This window comes from Aspergillus pseudotamarii (genome assembly GCF_009193445.1).
Source record: "Aspergillus pseudotamarii strain CBS 117625 unplaced genomic scaffold BDV38scaffold_46, whole genome shotgun sequence".
Taxonomy (NCBI): domain Eukaryota; kingdom Fungi; phylum Ascomycota; class Eurotiomycetes; order Eurotiales; family Aspergillaceae; genus Aspergillus; species Aspergillus pseudotamarii.
The window spans coordinates 237604-255181 of record NW_022475060.1 but is presented as its reverse complement, the minus strand read 5'-3'; the positions used below and the strand labels follow the sequence as shown (position 1 = coordinate 255181).

Sequence of the window (17578 nt, the reverse complement as noted above, 5' to 3'; positions counted from 1 at the left end):
AAATTTCGGGTGTGTGAGACTGGGTAAGTAGCTCCTCAAATATCATCATTCTCACCAGGCCGAGTTAAAGAAACCCACGAATCCGCCTTTCTAGCCTCTTTCTCCCGGGGCATGAACCAATAAGGATGGAAGATGTTAAACACAACCACAGCAAGCACCATAGGGATTCCATCAAGACCAATGAAGAACCACTCCCGTGTGATCAGATATCCCGACCAGCCTTCCAACAGTTCGATCGTACGGTAGATGCTTCGCACGTAGATGCATACCACGGAGAACGTCGTCGCCAACACCAACAAGCGCATGCCTGAGGTGAACCGGGCTCGAAGTTGAGGTCGACGACATCGAACAAGAAAGTCGATACCGCAGAAGGCGAATGCTGTGATGGCGGCCATCTGGAATACAATACCGGCCACCATTGTATTGGTCCCCGGGGTAGTGTCCCCGTCCACTTCGCTTGCTGCGGAAGAGGCCATTCCACCACCCACTGCCTGTACGACCAGCGAGATGATATCACATGTGCAAAATATCCAGAGATACCAGCTGGGGCGAAGAATAGAACTTTCCAGACCGAGAAGAGCGATGAGTTGGCCAAGAAGGACGTATATACCGGCGGTGAAGAATGTTGGGCCTAGAAAAGAGACCGTTTGTCAGACAGTGTTGGTAGGGGATATCTTGTGCACTGGGCATACCGAGAATCAGTGTTGATATTTGCATCAAGAAGGCGTCCGTTTGATACGGACACTTGGCTGACCACGTCCGTGCTGCCCATCCTAAAACCTCCGCTGCAATAAGTCAGTGTATAACCTCTGTCAACTGTTTCGGCCTAAGACATACTCAAGCATCCTATGGCAAATAGTAAGCACCACCACTTCCTAGACCAAAACGATTGTGCTGTGTGAGCCACCATGGATGTCCCAAACAGCACACAGAAGGCGATCCCAGCTGCAAGTGAGGGCTGGTACCCGTATGCCGGGTTGACACCCTCTACCATGGCATGGCAGCCTTTGTGCAGATAATCCTCAATCATTGGCAGCTAAAAGTAAGTCAACACCGTGTTATTGGTTTCAGTGAGCAGACAGAACACCGGACTGCGCTTCCTCGTGAGGGGAAGAATGGTATAAATATGCATGGACAACGAAAGTGGGCCGTAGAAAGGCCGACTATTTCAGAGTTTGACGATGAACTAGCCAGCATAGCCCTTTCCATGTTTGAATAGGCACCAGAGTGGCCGAACTGGATCTATATTGTGTATTCGACAGGTTTGTAGAGTGTGGACCGACCACCGAGCTCCGAGGTGGTCTTGGCGTGATGAGGTCCGACGGCCGATTTTCGAAACCTCGCAGGCAACACAGACCAACATGGATGAAGAGTCGAACGAAGCAACTATTTGTTGGCGATGACGATAAGCCTCACGGCTCGTGCAGAATGGTGGGTTTTCAGAACAATCATGATGCAGCGTTTTGTACATGTACTTCAGAACATTTCGGTATACCGCGCACACCGTCTTCAAGCCCGACCTTCGCCACCACCCACCCTCCAGCAAGTGATCCGCAGGTCAAAAATTTGGTCCCTTTGTACCAATCAAGAAGGCGCGTCAAAGTGCGTAGCCTTTCTCTGCTAGCCTCGCTATCCGTGTTACACGTGTACCGAAAGATCGGGCCCTTGAAAAGGACATATGTCTACATTATGGTAGATCCACAGTGACAGGAACCGATGAGCAAAAGCGCTCCATTGTCTTCGTAAGTATTTTATTCAATACAGTCGCTGGGACCAGCTTATGTGTTCTGTCAAGCACTAGTCCCCTTTGCTTTAATGTTTCGGAAAGAGCGATGAATACACTGAAGCCAGAATCATGAATGTCAGTCCAAGAGGCTCAGAAAGGTAGATTCTGGTCGAAAGGGATGCTAGTTCCGAAAAGGTCCGTTACGTCGAACCCAGTCAGAGACCCGTCCCCAGCATCCATGTCGTCAATAGCAGGAAAAAATAACGGTAGAGTGTCTGGGCTGGCCAAGGGCGGTCGGTGGTCATGCGTCTGAGAGCTAAAGTAAGTAGGGGCTGGAGTGAAACCCATGTCAGAGTACTTACCTCATTTCCCAAGAAAGGCGCGGCTGAGGGCAGGCTATCCTCTTTCATACGCGGCGGATCAATGGCCGCATTAGTCGGCACTGCAATGGCACTTCCATCGTTTCCTTCCATGGGATAAGTGCGGACGAAATTCCGGGCAATATACGCAAACTCAGCAAGCACAGAGCTAGGTAATGAACCACCAGTGGCATACTCTAGCCTACTAAAGTGGCCTCCAGCTACTTCCAGCAGAGCAAGGTTGCTAGCCGTTTCTGGGTGCGTCGGGTTGTGAATAACGAGGTCGAAGAGAATAAACAACGCCGATAAGGGTAGATGAGCAAGGATGCTGCATACTAAGTCAGTTGAGTTCCTCGTTAAAGGGGTAGGGAGTCATACTAAACTGGCGTGTAAGCCTCCATGTCAATATGTCGCAGTAACTCAATAATCGACCGTGCCGCTTGCATAATAGCCTTTCTGGCGGCTACCTGTCGAGGGCCATCGGAATGCCGACCCAAGTGCAAGGTCAAGCGGCAAAGCGCGATACACGCATTATGGTAATAAAAGTGAGTCTGCAGAGCAATGAATGTTTCACAGGAGCCGTGCAATGATTGTGCCCGGAATGGCTCCCCGGGCCGAAATATCATCGGTATTGACTGCCGCCACCGTTCGAGCAGGCTGTTCATGGTGTCTATTTTCCGGTAATAAGATGCCTCTGTATTCCACGTCGCGCTAATTGAAAACAGAGACTCGTATGCTCTTGATAAAAAGCGAGCAAGACCAGCAGATGCAGTCAGCCAATTATAGTCACCAAACACAGACTCCGGAGTGGTAGGAACGGGGCATCCTATGTCGGAGTCCATGATCACCTAAAGTACAAATGATAAGCAGGAATGCGGACCAATGTTTTATGGTGCTTACCGAGGTATTGCCGTGATGAAAAGAAAGCGTTTTCTCCAAGAAGTAGATCACCCAGAAAATTCGATATCGAATATGTTGGTCTGCTGTATCTGACGCTGCGTTCAATCTCAGACGCTGCGCTACACAGGCAGCTTGCTTGATGAAAAGAGAGTCAAGGTGCATGTAAGAAAAATTGAGCGCAAAAATTGCCTAGACTTATCAGTTCTGCATCATAGAACGTGTGAATGATACATACCATTGCGGTGATTGCCTGTAATATCATTAGCTAACCGCTCGTCTAAGACTGTGTAAGCTACACTACCTGTACTCCACCCAGGCATTCGGCTCCGACAAATATATCGGAGGCAAATCCCAGAGCTACCTGGTAGAATTGCCAGCTTTTCCCTTTTCCAGGTTCGAAGGCACCGCCATCATGGTACTGGCAACCTAAAGCCAAAATAGTATGATACAATGCAGACCAGTGAATATCCCTTTTAAGATCCGCAGCTAGATTGGTGTCCGATATTCTTTGTTCAAATTTTGATCGATCAAGGAATGGGTAGACCGGATGAATCTGGCTAAAATATGCTACCAATAGTCAGAAATCATACCACAGCATCGGACTGAAGCCTGTCTCATACAGTTAACATAAAGCCTCATCGTGGTTTCCTCCACTTCCGGTAAGCTTTCGGGTTTCTGCCATAGTTTGTCGGTAGCCGGTTGTTCATGGTGACGTTCATAGCGATCATGCACAACAGCGGAAATTCGATTCAGCAGACATTCAACTCCGGTGTGGCCCAAGCGATTAGTGAGTGCCCGTATGCGACTTTCAGAAAAGTACCCGATACTTGCGCTCCCGACTTAACAAAGAAACTGTTAGCAGTTTAAATCTTGTGATATACAGCATGGACAGTAAAAAAGACCACAAGAGCCAAAAAAAAATAAAAAATAAAATATTAAAAAAATAAAATATTAAAAAAATAAAATCTTGAATGAGCATACTGTAAATATCGTGATGCTATGGACCCCTGGTTAGATGACTAGCTATGTTGTTCTATTACTTAAGAATCTCATACCGTGACAATGGTCTCCAGATAGCGAGTCCTCCCGGGAACGCGATGGTCTTCGATAAGCTGATCCACGTAGAGAGGCAATGGATCGGGAGAATCTTGTGCTAGAATGGACTGGGTAGATGTGGATAGTTCACGCTCGTGTGGCTTAGATTGATGCTCAGGTGAGCCAATATCATTCACGTCGAGAGATGGAGCCACGCTCGGGGAGGAAAGATTGGCCGCATCCCGAAACTTTCTTCTGTATACTTGAAATACACATTTATCACCCCGTTTCTATTGGTGGTACATCAGCGCATTGTATCTACTGTAGCATCGGGAGTGAGTTACCTCGCAGTTGTGGCATTTTGCATCGGGACCGCCATCTTTCGGTTCTATTGGATCCTGGGCGTCAGCAACGAGGCTTACCCGTGTTGTTAGGTCTTACTTAGACAGCGAACTTTGCGTGACCTGCACTGATTGCAGGTCAATGACAACCTCTGGCGTAGCATCTCAGAGTAAAGTCATACTGGTACCTGTTGTGTAGATGAATTGACTCTGGAAAGCGATAGAGGTTGTACTTGCTTAGTCATTGCGGTCTTATGCGGATTAGTCATTAACTACATAACTATCTCTCCTGCTCACAATCTGTGCATTATTTATCTTTGACGCAGGAGTTACGAAGCATGTGTGTATTCAATACCCTAGGAGAGGAGGAAGATAATTACCTACTTAAACAAGCTCTAGTCCAATTAGCCATATGAAAGCTTTTGTATTCTCGGTACAGACCAGATTTATCATAGGATTCAATAAATTCAAAATACAATGTGATTTCCGTACAGACTTGAATATGTATATATCTAGGGGCCATATCGTTATATACTCTTCGTACAAGCCAAGCAGTCTTTGAGGATGTACACATGAGACATATACCACCCAAAAAACCCCCAATGTCGTAGGATAAGTTATTGGAGAGGGCTAAATGTCCACCGAGGGCAGATGATAACCTACTAACCGTGGTGACTTGCCGGAGCGATGTCAATTTGCCGATCGTCTCGGCTAAGTGACTTGCGGCAAGATGGCTTATCACTTCCACGTTCCACTCTTGGTCAATATACTATCGGCAATGGATTCCCCGGCTGCTCTCCGACGCAGGAGGCGTCGTCGCGTAGCGGAGGAGAATCGCAAGAGGTCCTTCAGAGCGTACGTATGCAATCTGTTGCCGCTTTTGCACCCTAAGTATGACTCAAGCTCATTTATTTTAGATGCGACCGCTGTAAGGCAAGAAAAAGCAAATGTATTGAATCCAATCCTGGCAGATGCCAGCGGTGCTCTGTTAATAACCTGATCTGCAATTTTCAACGGTAGGTGCACGCAATATAAGGCAGCCAAGCCCAGATGAAATGGAGAAATGTAGAGGCCGAATCCAGATTCTCACTTAAGGTAGACCGAAATCGCCCCCGCTTCAAGGAGACGGCTCGACAGGCTTGAATCAAGATGCAACATTAGCCACACCAACGAATACTGGGAAGACCACCGCACAGGACGCCTCGTATACGCAAAGTTCACTACCCACAGCGCCAGTTTTGTCTCCACGACTTGCTAGTAATGTTCTTGCAGGAGAGGCTGCCGGGGGCTCATGGCCCAAAGTACTGTCCCGGCTTCGAGAGGCGTTCTGTTTGGACCCGCAAGGAGGCCTGGAAGAACAACGCATCGCTGTAGGCCAGGCGGTAAGTCAGTCGATCTGTATATAAAGCGCCGGAGGCTCACTGTTTACAGCAGATGAGCCATCCTACAGCACTCCACCACGCGGAGCTGGATCGTCTAGAGTCGGCTGTGCATGCCTTCCCTCCGTACTCAATTGCTTCCTTTTTGCTGTCAGTCCTCATCAAACATGCTACCGACACATTCTTTTACGTTGATCAAGCCGAATTCGCGTCGGAAATCCATCGATTCTATACTGACCCGACCTCGCCGTTGAGGTCAGACTCTAGTTTTGTCTGTCTCGCGATGGCAGCCTTCGCGCTGGCAAGCCAATGGACGACCTTGGAGAAACCCGAGGGGCACCAGCTAAGCGCCGGTCTGGAAAAGAGTGATCTGGGTAGGGTATTCTTCGATCATGCTCGAACGTTGATACCCGACATTATCGAACGACCGTGCCTACAGTCTGTCCAAGCTCCCTTTGTCTTGGGCGTATATCTGATGCCTGCGAGTGCAATTGGGTCATCATACGTCTACCTTGGGTTGGCTTTACGGAAAGCATTGGCGCTGGATCTCCATCAAGATGTAGACGACCAAAAAATGAATGAACGTGAAATTGAGGTCCGCCGTCGTCTATGGTGGTCACTTTACTCGCTGGAGCGGTTGGTACCCTTCGTTGCAGCAGCGATCACAGTTCATCTAATTGCACCACAGATGTACTACAGTCAAGTTAAACCGACCCCGTTCTATCAGTGCCGCCGTCATCACGACGCCTTTACCGTCACCGCTTCCAGCGCTGGATCACTCCCAGAAATTCGATAACCTCAGTTTCCAGCTCGCCTATATGCGGCTGGTCAAAATCCTAGACCATATTTCCGATCCTGAGTAGGTCAGAACTTTCCTCTGCCAAGAGTAACCATGTACTTATTTCCACAGACTGGGGAACACCGGCGACGAACTTGCCCTCCAAGCAAGATACGAATCGGACCTCAAAGAATGGAAACGGTCCCTACCTCCAGAGTTCACGCTTCAGGACACTGACCCCCAAGACTCGAGATATCGCGCTGTATTCCACCTCTACCTTCATTACTACTATGCCTGGATCACCATAGGAAAAGCGTCTCTCGTATCAGTTGTTCGAGCAAAACTCCGCTCCTGTGTTACCGGGTCTCAGCTTCCCCAAATCAGCAATGTGGCCAGAAACCTATCGAGATCCTGTGCAAAGGCAGCCCGGAAACTTCTTGGACTATTCGAAACTATGAGTATGTCACATAAAATCACCCGATTCTCCTTTACCGACTTTCAAGGCTGCAGCATCGCAACAATCGTCACCTTACTTGATGGGATCACCCAACGCGATTCCGGGTACGAGGCACGGGTGGCATTTGGTCTAGAGCACCTTCGACAGATGGCCATCGGGAACGTGACGGCAAAAATGGGCGTCCGGTTTGTTGAAGCAATTCAGTTGATTACCAACGAAGCACGGGAGAAAGTTAGCCGGTCAGCATGTACAGCTGAGAGAACATCCCAGGGTAACAGTCGCATACCTTCGACATCTGAATACTCCCAATGGGCCCTATGGCTCATGCAACAGGAACAGGCCCAAGGATTCAGTGAAAGGACGTCTTCATTATCGGTGGTGCCTGAAACTATGACACCACTCTCGCCAGTCGGGCAGTGGCCATCGACACACAATGCCGCAGGTCTGAGGCCGGCATGGCCTGCTGCTGAGCGGCAGATGTTCTCTCCAACCATATTTTCAATGCAGAATCTCACACAGGAGTCAGACGCGTATCCAGAGGCACAGGGTGCTGACTATGAATTCCTTCCTATGCTACATCATGACGAGCAAACATTCCTGATGGAGCTAACAGGCCTTGGCGTTCTGGACGTTTCTGGATTGTCGAACCCACTCGAATGATTTCTAAAAGGCAAGTCTTGGGATAATTTATAGCTACTGCAGTCTCTTTTTTTTTCAGATCGCCGTAAAGAGCAGTATTCATGGAATGGTCGACTAACGTAGTGTATTGACGTTATGCACGCTGATAGTTCCTCATAGCTCATTCATATATGTACAAATTCAGATCCTTACTCGTTGTCTCTAAGACGTCTCCTCTTTAATCCAATCCAGTTATACCCTCACCGGAGTTGCGCCGTCCTCGGGGAGCGCCGTCCATCGGCTCTTATAGACACGCCCCGCTTTCATAACAGCTAGAACATGCTCGTCGGGCTGATCAAAGATGGTTACGTTCTCTAAGGGGTTCTTGCTTAATACGAGTAAATCTGCCTCAAAGCCCTCTTTGATTTGGCCGAGACTGTCGCCGCAGCTCATCATCCTCGCCGGGTTGACAGTCGCACTGCGCAGAACCTCAAGCGGCGAAAGTACCTGCGAACGCAGTTGGAACTCTTGCGTTTGAGCAGCACCCAGCGGGCCCAGGAGATCCGAGCCATAACACATCGTAACCCCGGCATCTGATGCGATCTTGAGGGCTCCTAAGCCGGACTTGAGCACCTGGGAATTTTTCGTCTGTGACTCCGGAGACAGATAGCCCTTCCACCGATCACTGGCCATCTGAGCATAGGTGATAAGCGTGGGGGTCAGGTAGACGCCCTTTTCCGCCATGAGTTGAGCAGTCGGTTCATCGACAAAATTCCCATGCTCAATGCCCCGGACACCGTTATCAATGCAATGCCGGATTGCCTTGACCGTGTATGCATGGGCTGTGACAAAGGTGCCCGCATTCGCCGCGCACTCCACCATGGCCTGGATCTCGGCGTCCGTGAATTGGAGGTGCTCCAGCTTATCGGTGGGCGATGCAACGCCGCCCGAGCCCATGATCTTGATGAAATCTGCGCCGCAGCGGATCTCCTCGCGAACAGCCGCCATACACTCGGGGACGCCGTTACACATGCGCCCGAGCGAATTTTGGTTGTGGACTCCGCCACAGCATTGACCGTGTTCATGCGAGTTTCGTAAATCGCCATGTCCCCCAAATTGCGACAGGGCATGGCCAGATAGGAAGATACGAGGACCGGGAAAGACACCATCTTCGATGGCCTCTTTCAAGGCGAGTTGCGCCCCACCACAATCGCGAATGCTAGTAAAGCCTCGATGCAGCATCTGAGCGGCCGTATAAGGCTGGCGCAGCAGGTGCACATCGTTGGGATTCCCAAAGGCTTTGCTCAGGTCGGTGAATCCTGGGACAGCGCACAAGTGAACGTGGGCATCAAATAATCCCGGGCAGATATAGCCACCCTGACAGTCAATTACAGGTAGATCGGTCGGCGGATTCTCCCCTGGTGAGATTGACTGAATCTTGCCTTGGCTGATCACCAAAGATGAGTTTTCCAGGATCGTGCCGGCGTCAACGTCGACAATATTGGCGTTAACAAAGACATAGCCCTGCGGTGTTGGCTGCAACCAGGGCTTGATCTCAGTCCCTGGGACTTGGGTTGTTTGGGTCATGTTTGCGATCTTTCTTCGTGGAGGCAGGAAATGATGCGGAGAAGGGGATGTAGGCAGGAATGCCGCACGTAAGACTAATGTTATAAGAGACACCCTCACCAGGGCGAAGCTTATATGCAAGACCCCACTAATTTCGTATAACTACCCCTCTTAAGATACAAGCATAGATTGGTTGTCGGGATCCTGGCCTGACCGGGGCCAGATTGCCGACATGCATCCCGACGGGCCAATGTGGATCTTCAGTTGATGGTGTTTTTTTCGGATATCTGCCCTGGTGGATTGCGTCGGATGGCTGGACGCCAGCTATCATTTAATGTGTTCTTATCTTACCCCACAAATGATAAGGCATTGTGGATCTGGGGAAATGATTCATGCATCTCTGCACGCTCCTTGCTTGAGCGCAGCATATAATAATGGCCTGGCCTACTCCACTATCGCTCGGTTGTCAATCCCTCCCAACCCTAAGACAGCACCAGCGGTAATATCGACCTTTTGACTCGGTGCTCATTCCTTCACTCATGGACATTCCGAAAGCCCCGTGTGCGGATATCAAAGATGAGGAACGACGAGTCGGCGAGTTAGTTCACCTAACGGCAACCTACAGCGCTGAGGAGGAAAAGGCAGTGGTGCGGAAAATTGACATGATCATTCTACCTTTTGTAAGGAGCTCATCCCCCGTCCACTCCCATTGCTCTTGGGTTCGATAACCGACGGCTCTGGACTTGAAGCTCTGCTTCGTCTTTTTCCTACAGTACTTAGACAAACAAAGTCTCAGCTATGCTGGTGTATTCGGCCTGATGGAAGACCTGAATTTGACGAGTTCGCAATATTCCTGGTGCAGCTCTATCTTCTATGTGGGCCAGCTTGTTTCCGAATATCCCTTCATTTACCTTATGAGCCGACTCCCTCTGACAAAGTTTGTTGGTGTTACGGTGTATGTTGTGCTCCACTAGCTTAGTTGGCTCGGACCTTTTGCTGAATACAGTAGGATTGTTTGGGGTGGCGTGTGTATGTGTCTGGCCGCACCGAAGACTTATAGTGGATTTGCCGCCGTTCGATTTCTTCTCGGCTTCAGTGAAGGCGCAGTCTCGCCAGCCTTCGTCACGATTACATCTATCTGGTACCGTCAAAACGAGCATACAACTCGCACAGCCCTTTGGATCTCCATGAATGGCTTGGCCCAAGTCATCGGCTGCCTGTTAATGTACGGCATAGGCAAAAACACAGCCCTAGACATCGCACCCTGGCGCGTACTGTTCTTGATCTGTGGGGCTATGACATTGGCTGCAGGAGTCTGCTTCTTAGTGCTCATGCCAAGTGGACCCAAAGACGCATGGTTCCTCAACGCTCGTGAAAAGGAAGTGTTACGGCAACGCATGGCGCAAGACCATGAGGGCGGCGATAAGACGTTTTTCTCCCTCCCACAACTGAAAGAGACTCTCACGGACCCCAAGGCATGGTTGGTCTTCTGGTTCGGAGTGTTGGTAACGATGCAGTCACCCGTACTGACCTTTGCGTCCCTCGTCATTGAGTCCCTTGGCTACAGCAAGCTGGACACAATGCTGTACACGGCACCCTCTGGGGCCGTCCAAATGGCCTTATTATGGATTGGAGTCGCGCTTGCCACGATCCTCCCGCGTCAGCGGACACTAGTCGCGCTGATGCTCATTATCCCACCCCTTGTCGGCACTGTCTTTTTGTTCAAGCTCGACCTAACTGCCGAATGGGGGATGATTGCCATGTCTTGGTTGGTGAGTTGACCCCTGAACCTTCTTAGCCGGGGGTATATAGCTCCGTACTAACCCTCTCATCGATAGGCCTCATGTATAACAGCTTCCATGTCCATCCTTCTCTCGCTCTCTGCTTCTAATGTTAAGGGCAACACAAAACGTGCCATCGTCAATACAATGTTTTTCATTGGCTATTGCGCTGGATGTATTGGGTCTCCGCAGTTATGGACGAAGAGACCTCGCTATACAGAGGGCGTCATCACATCTATTGTTACGTGGTGCCTCCTGTTCGCTGCGGTGATCATCTACCGCTTGCTGTGCATGCAGGATAACAGGCAACGAGAGGCAAAGGCCGGTACCGATGTTGACTTGAGCGGAGGAGACATGCTAGAGGAGAATGGGTTACAAGCCGCCGATCTGACGGATAAGAACGATCCGTCTTTTCGATATGCGTTATAGATTAGTTAGGGATTGATTTAGTATGTTATGTAATTAGACTTGAAAAGACGAGGTTTCTCCCACTTTCTGACAAAAAGGATGGCAGTCACTTTGACGCCCAACATAGCTCCTTCCAAGACGCCAACGTTTAGAACATGCATAATGCTCCATGAAAGAGGTAACGTAAGTATTTTAGTTGCTGGAGTACCGGGTTCCTCGCTACTATGGCACAACGAGCAAATTATGGGAGGGACATGGGTGAGTATTAGGCAGAGCCAAGACAGTTTGGCTTTCTGCCTAGTAAGAAGAGATCCAGACTTCTCTTCGGTCCCGCGAATTCTTCCATCCGACGTTGCAGGGGTGTATTTTAAATCAATTGGGTTAAACTTTCCGCCTAGAAATACCAAGTTTGGACAGCCAGCTTACTTGTTCTTTTGCTTCCATCTCATCCCATTTATTCCACATCTTGTCTTCCAAGTTCTCCTTCCGCAACATCGAACTTTCTCTACTCTAACCTCATCACAATGGCAATCGATCACACGACTCTTTTTGTACCCGAAGACAAATTCCAAGAATGCCTCAACTTCTACCTTGAAGCACTCAAGCCCCTTGGCTACCAAGTTCGCCATCAATTCGGCGAGTTCGTCGTTGGCCTTGGGTCGGTCAACGAAGACTCGGACAGTTACAAACGTGCCGACTTCTGGGTCTTTGGATCGAAGACAGTACCTGAACGGCCTGCTCATATCGCATTCACCTGCCACAGTATGCATACTTACCCCTTCATGATAAAGAAATGTATACATAGAGAGCTTTGACTTACAATCCCTCGGAAGATCATACTTCTGTTGACGCTTTCTATGCCGCGGCGATTAAAGCCGGTGGCAAGGACAATGGCCCTCCGGGGTTGCGATCGTTCTACCATCCCAAGTATCACGCTGCCTTTGTGCTAGATCCCGCAGGGAACAATATCGAGGCTGTCGATCATGGTGTTTAGTGGAATGCGGGAATGCCTTGAAATGACGGGAGTGGGTTGCAACATGCGAAAACACTGGGTATTGTAGGGAACACACCAGCTCGATCCGTATCCAGATAGATGTATATATATACATATATTCGCATTGGATCGCACCGGTTCGGCTCGGTAGAAGATTGATGCTATTCCCTAACTTTTAACTAACTGACTGGTCCTATGTGACATTGCTCCCTCCTTTCTTTCTTTTCCTGGCAGTATACACTGGCCCTTTTATGAGTTTCCACACATACGATTCCTTTTTGAATGGTTCCCTGTTCAAAGTTAATTCTCAGGTCATATTCAGTTAAGACTAATATAGTAAACACTTGTATTCTCTACAAGGACTATGTTATAGCAGGGTTACCCTGACATCCCCTTGCTATATCATCCTAGGCAGTCTATATCTTGGATAACTGGCTTCGCTATTGTAAAAGATAATAGGAAGTAGTATGAAAAAGGAAATACTGCTAAATACACAATAGCTAAACCCACTCTACCCTAACACAATTAACTTCCACTCCCGGTCCCTCAACGAGGTCCAGTCCCGAATCGCAATCCACGCAAACCCTTCCCGGGTGGCGATGCCACCCTTTGCATCCCAAGAGATAAGCATAGCTCCAATAGCTCCGTTGTCAATGTGGCCGGCATCCCAGCTGCCTCTATTCTGCGCGACGGCAACAAGCTCAACGGTATCTCCTGGCTTTAGCGATGGTGCGATGTGGGACCAGGATACCTGGATGATGCTATCGGATCCTTGGGACAGGGTGGCTTCCCAGGTGTTTGAATCGAGATCTTCGGATGTATCAACAGCCGAGTGGCGGCTTGTCACGGTGAGACGAGCGGATGCGGACCAGAAACAGAGGAGGGATGAAAGGCTGATTGATGGATTCGTTGGGAGCTCTGCCATAGAGACATTGTGAGGTCTAGATGAGCGATCTGGGAGCTTGGAGCCTTCGACGAGTAGGTCGACTTCGTTGTTGAACTTAGCATTCTGTTTCATTTCTATCATTGTAGACCCGTCTTCGGAACCACGATAGAATCTAAGACCCAGAGCCTCCATGGTCAAGTTTTGATTCGCCAGTTTAGTCTGTCCATCGCTTGTCCAGCCAACCCATGACCAACTGGGAAACTGGCTCTGAGCTTGGGATAAAGTCTGCACACCGTGCCTCCTTCTTAATGCATGACTTCGATGACCCCAGGCAAGCGCAGATTCAAGGAACGCTGTGGGCATACCCCAGAAAAAGGTCTCGCCTATAGACCGTTCCAAAGCTCCAATAATACCAAGAAAAGCATTCAACCCATCGCTATCGAATGATAATGCCCGACCGGAGTAATCTTCGAGAAGGACGCGATAGAAATGGTCAAAGGTAACGATATCAGAGTTCCACGAGAGGTTCAGCTCGCCCGCACACAAGCTTGTTCGATGCGGATCTGGGGATATGTTTGGGAGCTCGCGGAAGCTGTCTTCGCACCAGAACGCCTCTTCACATTCCCAGAAGACTTGTTCGCCTGTGAAAATAAGAGACCGGGATGCGAGGAACCTCTCTTGTAACGTCCAGGCTCGCGTGTCCCAGATAGTCTCGCCTAGATACCCTGCGGCACGGCTTGTGCGAAGATCGACCTTGACGCCGAGCGAGGGGTCGAGAGATTGTACTAATGTGACATCCCGAATCTTAAAGGGCTCTTGCTGCTGACGTCGCGAGCCAGGTTTGACTCCGGGAAGGGGCGTGTTGGCATCAGTGCAGGTCGAAGAGATAATAACGACTGTGGCTAAAGTGTAGATCGAGTCCATTCGTGAGATAAACTTGGCTTTGTCTTGGTCATCATCTTGTATTATGCAAAGACTGTCGACCCAGAGATATCGCTCCCCAAGTCCCTTGGTAACCTGCAGAGCGTCCTCGGTAATGTTAGGAAGAACATCTGGGGAAAGAGAGCCTGGCTGTGAGAAGGCCTGGATATTCTCCTTCAGGAGACGCAGGGTCTTCGCTCTACCCCAGACATAGCTTAAACAGACCCATTGATCATTTTCCTCTGCCAAGGTTAAGCACCTGCGCTCAACGTCGATGACCCGCGGTCGGATATTCGGGGTCCCTTTGAAGATTTGAGAGCATTTTGCCCCATGTATCTCCTGGCACGTCTCTTTCCATCGCTTGAAGAGAGCCAAATCTGCTACTAGGGGTCTTTGGCGTCCGGTGTATGGCTGCAATTTAGGAGAAATACCAACTTTCGAATCGGCATTCTGGATTGTATCATCAGACGGTCCTTCATATCTCTGCAAAAAGAATGTTAAGTGTTGCGGTTGTTCAGTTTCATTATCAGCACCAAGCCATGGAATGGAGCAGGTGACCCGGATCCGATCCGAGTGTGCCTTTTCTTCGGCAAGGTCGCCATGCTCTCGAGTCACGGTATGCCAGTCAGTTTCTAAAGACACCACTACATGAGCCCTGGAGATATCAAGTCCATTTGTCCGATCTCCTGGATTCGCTGCAAACCAATCCGTGATAATACTGACGAGCTTGCTGCAGAAAACACAGGTCTTTGAGCTACTCAGCAAAGTTGGGAATTCCCTTTGAAAGAAGTAGTGGTTACTAGAGTACTCAGGAGAGTCGTGGAAACCAACGTATTCAAAATCGATGCGACGACATAAGAAGCACAGGTCGTCGGTAACCGAACCGTGGCCTACTCATTGACTCATATAAGGGAGCTGTCATTTACGCAACCAAACCAGGAGCAGATCACTCACTATGTATATCAGAGCCCACACTTAGTCTATCATCTTCAGTTACCGATAGCGCGAAAGATCTCGATGATGCCGAGTGTGCAGCTATCGAAGACATGGCTTATTTACTCACTCAAGGAACCCTTACGATGAGCATCACAAGCGAGAAACAAGGACATCCTCTGCCACTGAGGGATTTTCTGCAACAATTTAACTACTAATAAGATTAGGGTTAAGCGTTCGTTGACGCTTCTCCATTGGTCGTTCGGATGTGGGTAGACATCAGCACTAAAGCACCGGTCCACAGTGACATTTGATGCCATTGGGGACATGAAACGTATTCTCGTATCATAAATCCTTGTCTTGTGGTCTAGACTACTATACTAAAGACACGACACGACGGCTTGGCTTCCTCCCTTCCAAGGCACCAGCCAATGACAGCTTCAGGTGTTATTAAAAGAAAAGGCAATGTGACAAAGTATGGCAAAGCCCCATGTTGTCCGGTTAATATTTTGAGGTAAATATGCAATTATAAGAGATAGTATAACGAGCCACCAGAGGGCAGTACAGTGATTATACAGCAAGAGAGAACAAGGAGACGTAGGGTATCATGATGCAATATGCGATTTTCGAGGCGTGGCCCTGTACAATGTAGGGGTAGTTGACGCTATATCATGACATGGCATACAGTGTAAGTATATGCTGGGCACAGCCCAAGAAGGTACTTCGGTTCATTATAGGTAATGTATGGCCGTTGGGACTGTCCATGTTGAGCCCGCCAATAACGATCAGAGAGAACATAGGGTAGATTACCGGCTTCTTCTCCAGGGGGATCGCCTTCTGCCGCGGCTGGAACTCGCGTCGGTATTGTTACGCTCTGGGCTGTTGTAAAGAAGACGGTCACTAGAGAGCGCCTGAGGCGGAGACGAGACAGGCCTGACAACAGTGGCAATGGGGCGAGAAGATTTGCCGTCGGTAGATCGTAGACATTGATCGGTACCGGGAGGGTCGTCTGGGTCGTTGGTTCGAAAGAAATGATCTTCGGTGGAGTGGTGCAGAGACGAGACGTGGTTGAGAGGCAGCGGGCTCTGAACTAAATTAACCAATTTATTGAGAACGGCAAATTCCATCTTCAGCTTAACACTTGTCGCCATGGAGCCGTAACCCTGCTTGATTGCTTCATGATTTGTATTATCCAGGGCCAGAAGACAAACAGTCGAGACGAGCACAAAAATGTTGATGATCATTAGTTCGCGTTTCACTCGGCGGCCTTCCTGGCCTTTGGCGTCCAGAATAGGCTTGAGGTTTCGGAATGCAACCCAGAGATAGACGCCTGATAAGAGCAGTTCGCGTGCGCACGAGCAGGCTATAACAAAGTGCCCGTATTTGCGGGAGAAGGACTCCAATGCGGGTCTTGTGGTGGGCCCCGCAAACCCCCTGATGAGGTATAGAATGCTCAAAGGAAGATGCAGGGTACAGGCGGTAAAGATGATGAGGAACAGGACATACTGCGGAGTCTTGTCCATGGTGACAAGGTGAAGACGGGCGTAGAGAACCGTAACGCTGCCTGTAGCCACGGTGAAGAACCCTAAACTGTACGCGATGTTTCGCAAGGCTGGAGGCCCCATGTCTGCTAACGAAAGGATCACGGCTGTGACGAATACGATGATACCCCATGCGGTCACTAAGAGGCTCCAAAAGTAAAAGCCATGGTAGCGTCTAAAAAAGCTGAAGATCCAGTAGAATAACTCCACGGAATTGTAGGCGGCAACAGCCAGGAGGGGGATGGCAGCCAGAGTTGTTTCACGGTCAAAGACCGGAGGTTTTGTCACCGCAGACATCCTAACTCGAAACGACAGGCATTGGGGCCAGTGAACTATATCAAGTCTCATTGGCACGACAAGGGAGCAGTGGTTGAATAAAGATAAAGTGCAAATATGCAGGGTATAAGAATGCAGGGAAACCTTCAATATAGGGCATGACAAAGAGGCTCTGATTATGAAAGACAAAGCTGTACTTAGCCAATTAAGTTAGGGCCAGACCCCGAGAACCTCCAGCTGCATGGCGATCGGAGACCATAGCAATTGTTCAACCCCACATGGCAACACGGCCTTAGCCTATTTGCAATGGTTCCCTGCTCCCCTCAGGACATCTCGTGCCCTGTTCTCTCACCGGAAAGAGTATCCCGAGCGAAGCGCCGGTAAATGACCCTATCCTGTGGACACGTTTGAACTCAGCATAGGGTGGCTAAGCTATTAGAAAACGATGGAGTCACAAAAGTACGATCCCCGAACGCCTTCAAACGTTAACAGTGGCACATTCAACGGCTTATGTATTACACAACTCTAGTTGATGTTGATATGCATCAGTTTCCAAATAGCTTTCTGATAGAGACCAACTGCTCTACAGAGATGGGTATATGGCGCCAATGCATGCAGGGCTAAGCCAACAGCCTTCGCTGCCCAAACAATTTCTGCACTCATATATTGGGTTAATTAG

General features: G+C 49.3%; 7 protein-coding genes across 7 annotated transcripts; 3 read left to right on the top strand and 4 right to left on the bottom strand.

Annotated features, from left to right (window-relative positions):
• Positions 1-21: 21 nt before the first annotated feature.
• On the bottom strand, positions 22-1181 carry BDV38DRAFT_253171 (RTA1 domain-containing protein). Its single transcript, XM_032055215.1, has 3 exons — positions 838-1181; positions 693-785; positions 22-631 (listed from the first exon to the last, which is right to left on the bottom strand). The coding sequence occupies exons 1-3, from the start codon at positions 1028-1030 to the stop codon at positions 36-38; spliced, it is 882 nt and encodes a 293-aa protein (XP_031911255.1). The 5' UTR covers positions 1031-1181; the 3' UTR covers positions 22-35.
• A 695-nt stretch (positions 1182-1876) lies between these two features.
• Positions 1877-4606, bottom strand: BDV38DRAFT_285195 (fungal specific transcription factor domain-containing protein; the record flags this gene model as incomplete). The annotated part of the gene is made up of 12 exons (XM_032060437.1): positions 1877-2035; positions 2089-2413; positions 2464-2933; positions 2986-3174; positions 3221-3235; positions 3287-3552; positions 3606-3824; positions 3967-3982; positions 4041-4310; positions 4365-4408; positions 4475-4484; positions 4544-4606. The coding sequence occupies 12 exons, from the start codon at positions 4604-4606 to the stop codon at positions 1877-1879; spliced, it is 2046 nt and encodes a 681-aa protein (XP_031911254.1).
• Positions 4607-5048: 442 nt separating this feature from the next.
• On the top strand, positions 5049-7740 carry BDV38DRAFT_294828 (fungal specific transcription factor domain-containing protein; the record flags this gene model as incomplete). Its single annotated transcript, XM_032062583.1, has 7 exons — positions 5049-5220; positions 5279-5341; positions 5457-5565; positions 5620-5743; positions 5793-6376; positions 6429-6599; positions 6651-7740. The coding sequence occupies 7 exons, from the start codon at positions 5049-5051 to the stop codon at positions 7633-7635; spliced, it is 2208 nt and encodes a 735-aa protein (XP_031911253.1). The 3' UTR covers positions 7636-7740.
• On the bottom strand, positions 7556-9234 carry BDV38DRAFT_253161 (uncharacterized protein). The gene has a single exon (XM_032055214.1). It carries the CDS (start codon positions 9178-9180, stop codon positions 7846-7848), a length of 1335 nt encoding a protein of 444 aa, XP_031911252.1. The 5' UTR covers positions 9181-9234; the 3' UTR covers positions 7556-7845.
• A 103-nt stretch (positions 9235-9337) lies between these two features.
• On the top strand, positions 9338-11559 carry BDV38DRAFT_294826 (major facilitator superfamily domain-containing protein). The gene is made up of 4 exons (XM_032062582.1): positions 9338-9839; positions 9909-10114; positions 10169-10931; positions 10998-11559. The coding sequence occupies exons 1-4, from the start codon at positions 9699-9701 to the stop codon at positions 11367-11369; spliced, it is 1482 nt and encodes a 493-aa protein (XP_031911251.1). The 5' UTR covers positions 9338-9698; the 3' UTR covers positions 11370-11559.
• A 313-nt stretch (positions 11560-11872) lies between these two features.
• BDV38DRAFT_285191 (VOC family protein) lies at positions 11873-12342 on the top strand (the record flags this gene model as incomplete). The annotated part of the gene is made up of 2 exons (XM_032060436.1): positions 11873-12110; positions 12182-12342. 2 exons carry the CDS (start codon positions 11873-11875, stop codon positions 12340-12342), a joined length of 399 nt encoding a protein of 132 aa, XP_031911250.1.
• A 511-nt stretch (positions 12343-12853) lies between these two features.
• Positions 12854-16920, bottom strand: BDV38DRAFT_273035 (HET domain-containing protein; the record flags this gene model as incomplete). The annotated part of the gene is made up of 5 exons (XM_032057604.1): positions 12854-14341; positions 14375-15039; position 15746; positions 16183-16516; positions 16718-16920. 5 exons carry the CDS (start codon positions 16918-16920, stop codon positions 12854-12856), a joined length of 2691 nt encoding a protein of 896 aa, XP_031911249.1.
• Positions 16921-17578: the final 658 nt, after the last annotated feature.

Excerpts from the sequence above, each read along its gene's own strand:
- BDV38DRAFT_253171 (XM_032055215.1), bottom strand. The coding sequence starts at position 1,030 with ATGATTGAGGATTATCTGCACAAAGGCTGCCATGCCATGGTAGAGGGT. Across the intron at positions 786-837 it reads ATTTGCCATAGGATGCTTGA|CGGAGGTTTTAGGATGGGCA; the intron begins GTATGTCTTAGG and ends GACTTATTGCAG. Across the intron at positions 632-692 it reads AATATCAACACTGATTCTCG|GCCCAACATTCTTCACCGCC; the intron begins GTATGCCCAGTG and ends TCTCTTTTCTAG.
- BDV38DRAFT_253161 (XM_032055214.1), bottom strand. The coding sequence starts at position 9,180 with ATGACCCAAACAACCCAAGTCCCAGGGACTGAGATCAAGCCCTGGTTG.
- BDV38DRAFT_294826 (XM_032062582.1), top strand. The coding sequence starts at position 9,699 with ATGGACATTCCGAAAGCCCCGTGTGCGGATATCAAAGATGAGGAACGA. Across the intron at positions 10,115-10,168 it reads AAGTTTGTTGGTGTTACGGT|GATTGTTTGGGGTGGCGTGT; the intron begins GTATGTTGTGCT and ends TGAATACAGTAG. Across the intron at positions 10,932-10,997 it reads TGATTGCCATGTCTTGGTTG|GCCTCATGTATAACAGCTTC; the intron begins GTGAGTTGACCC and ends TCTCATCGATAG.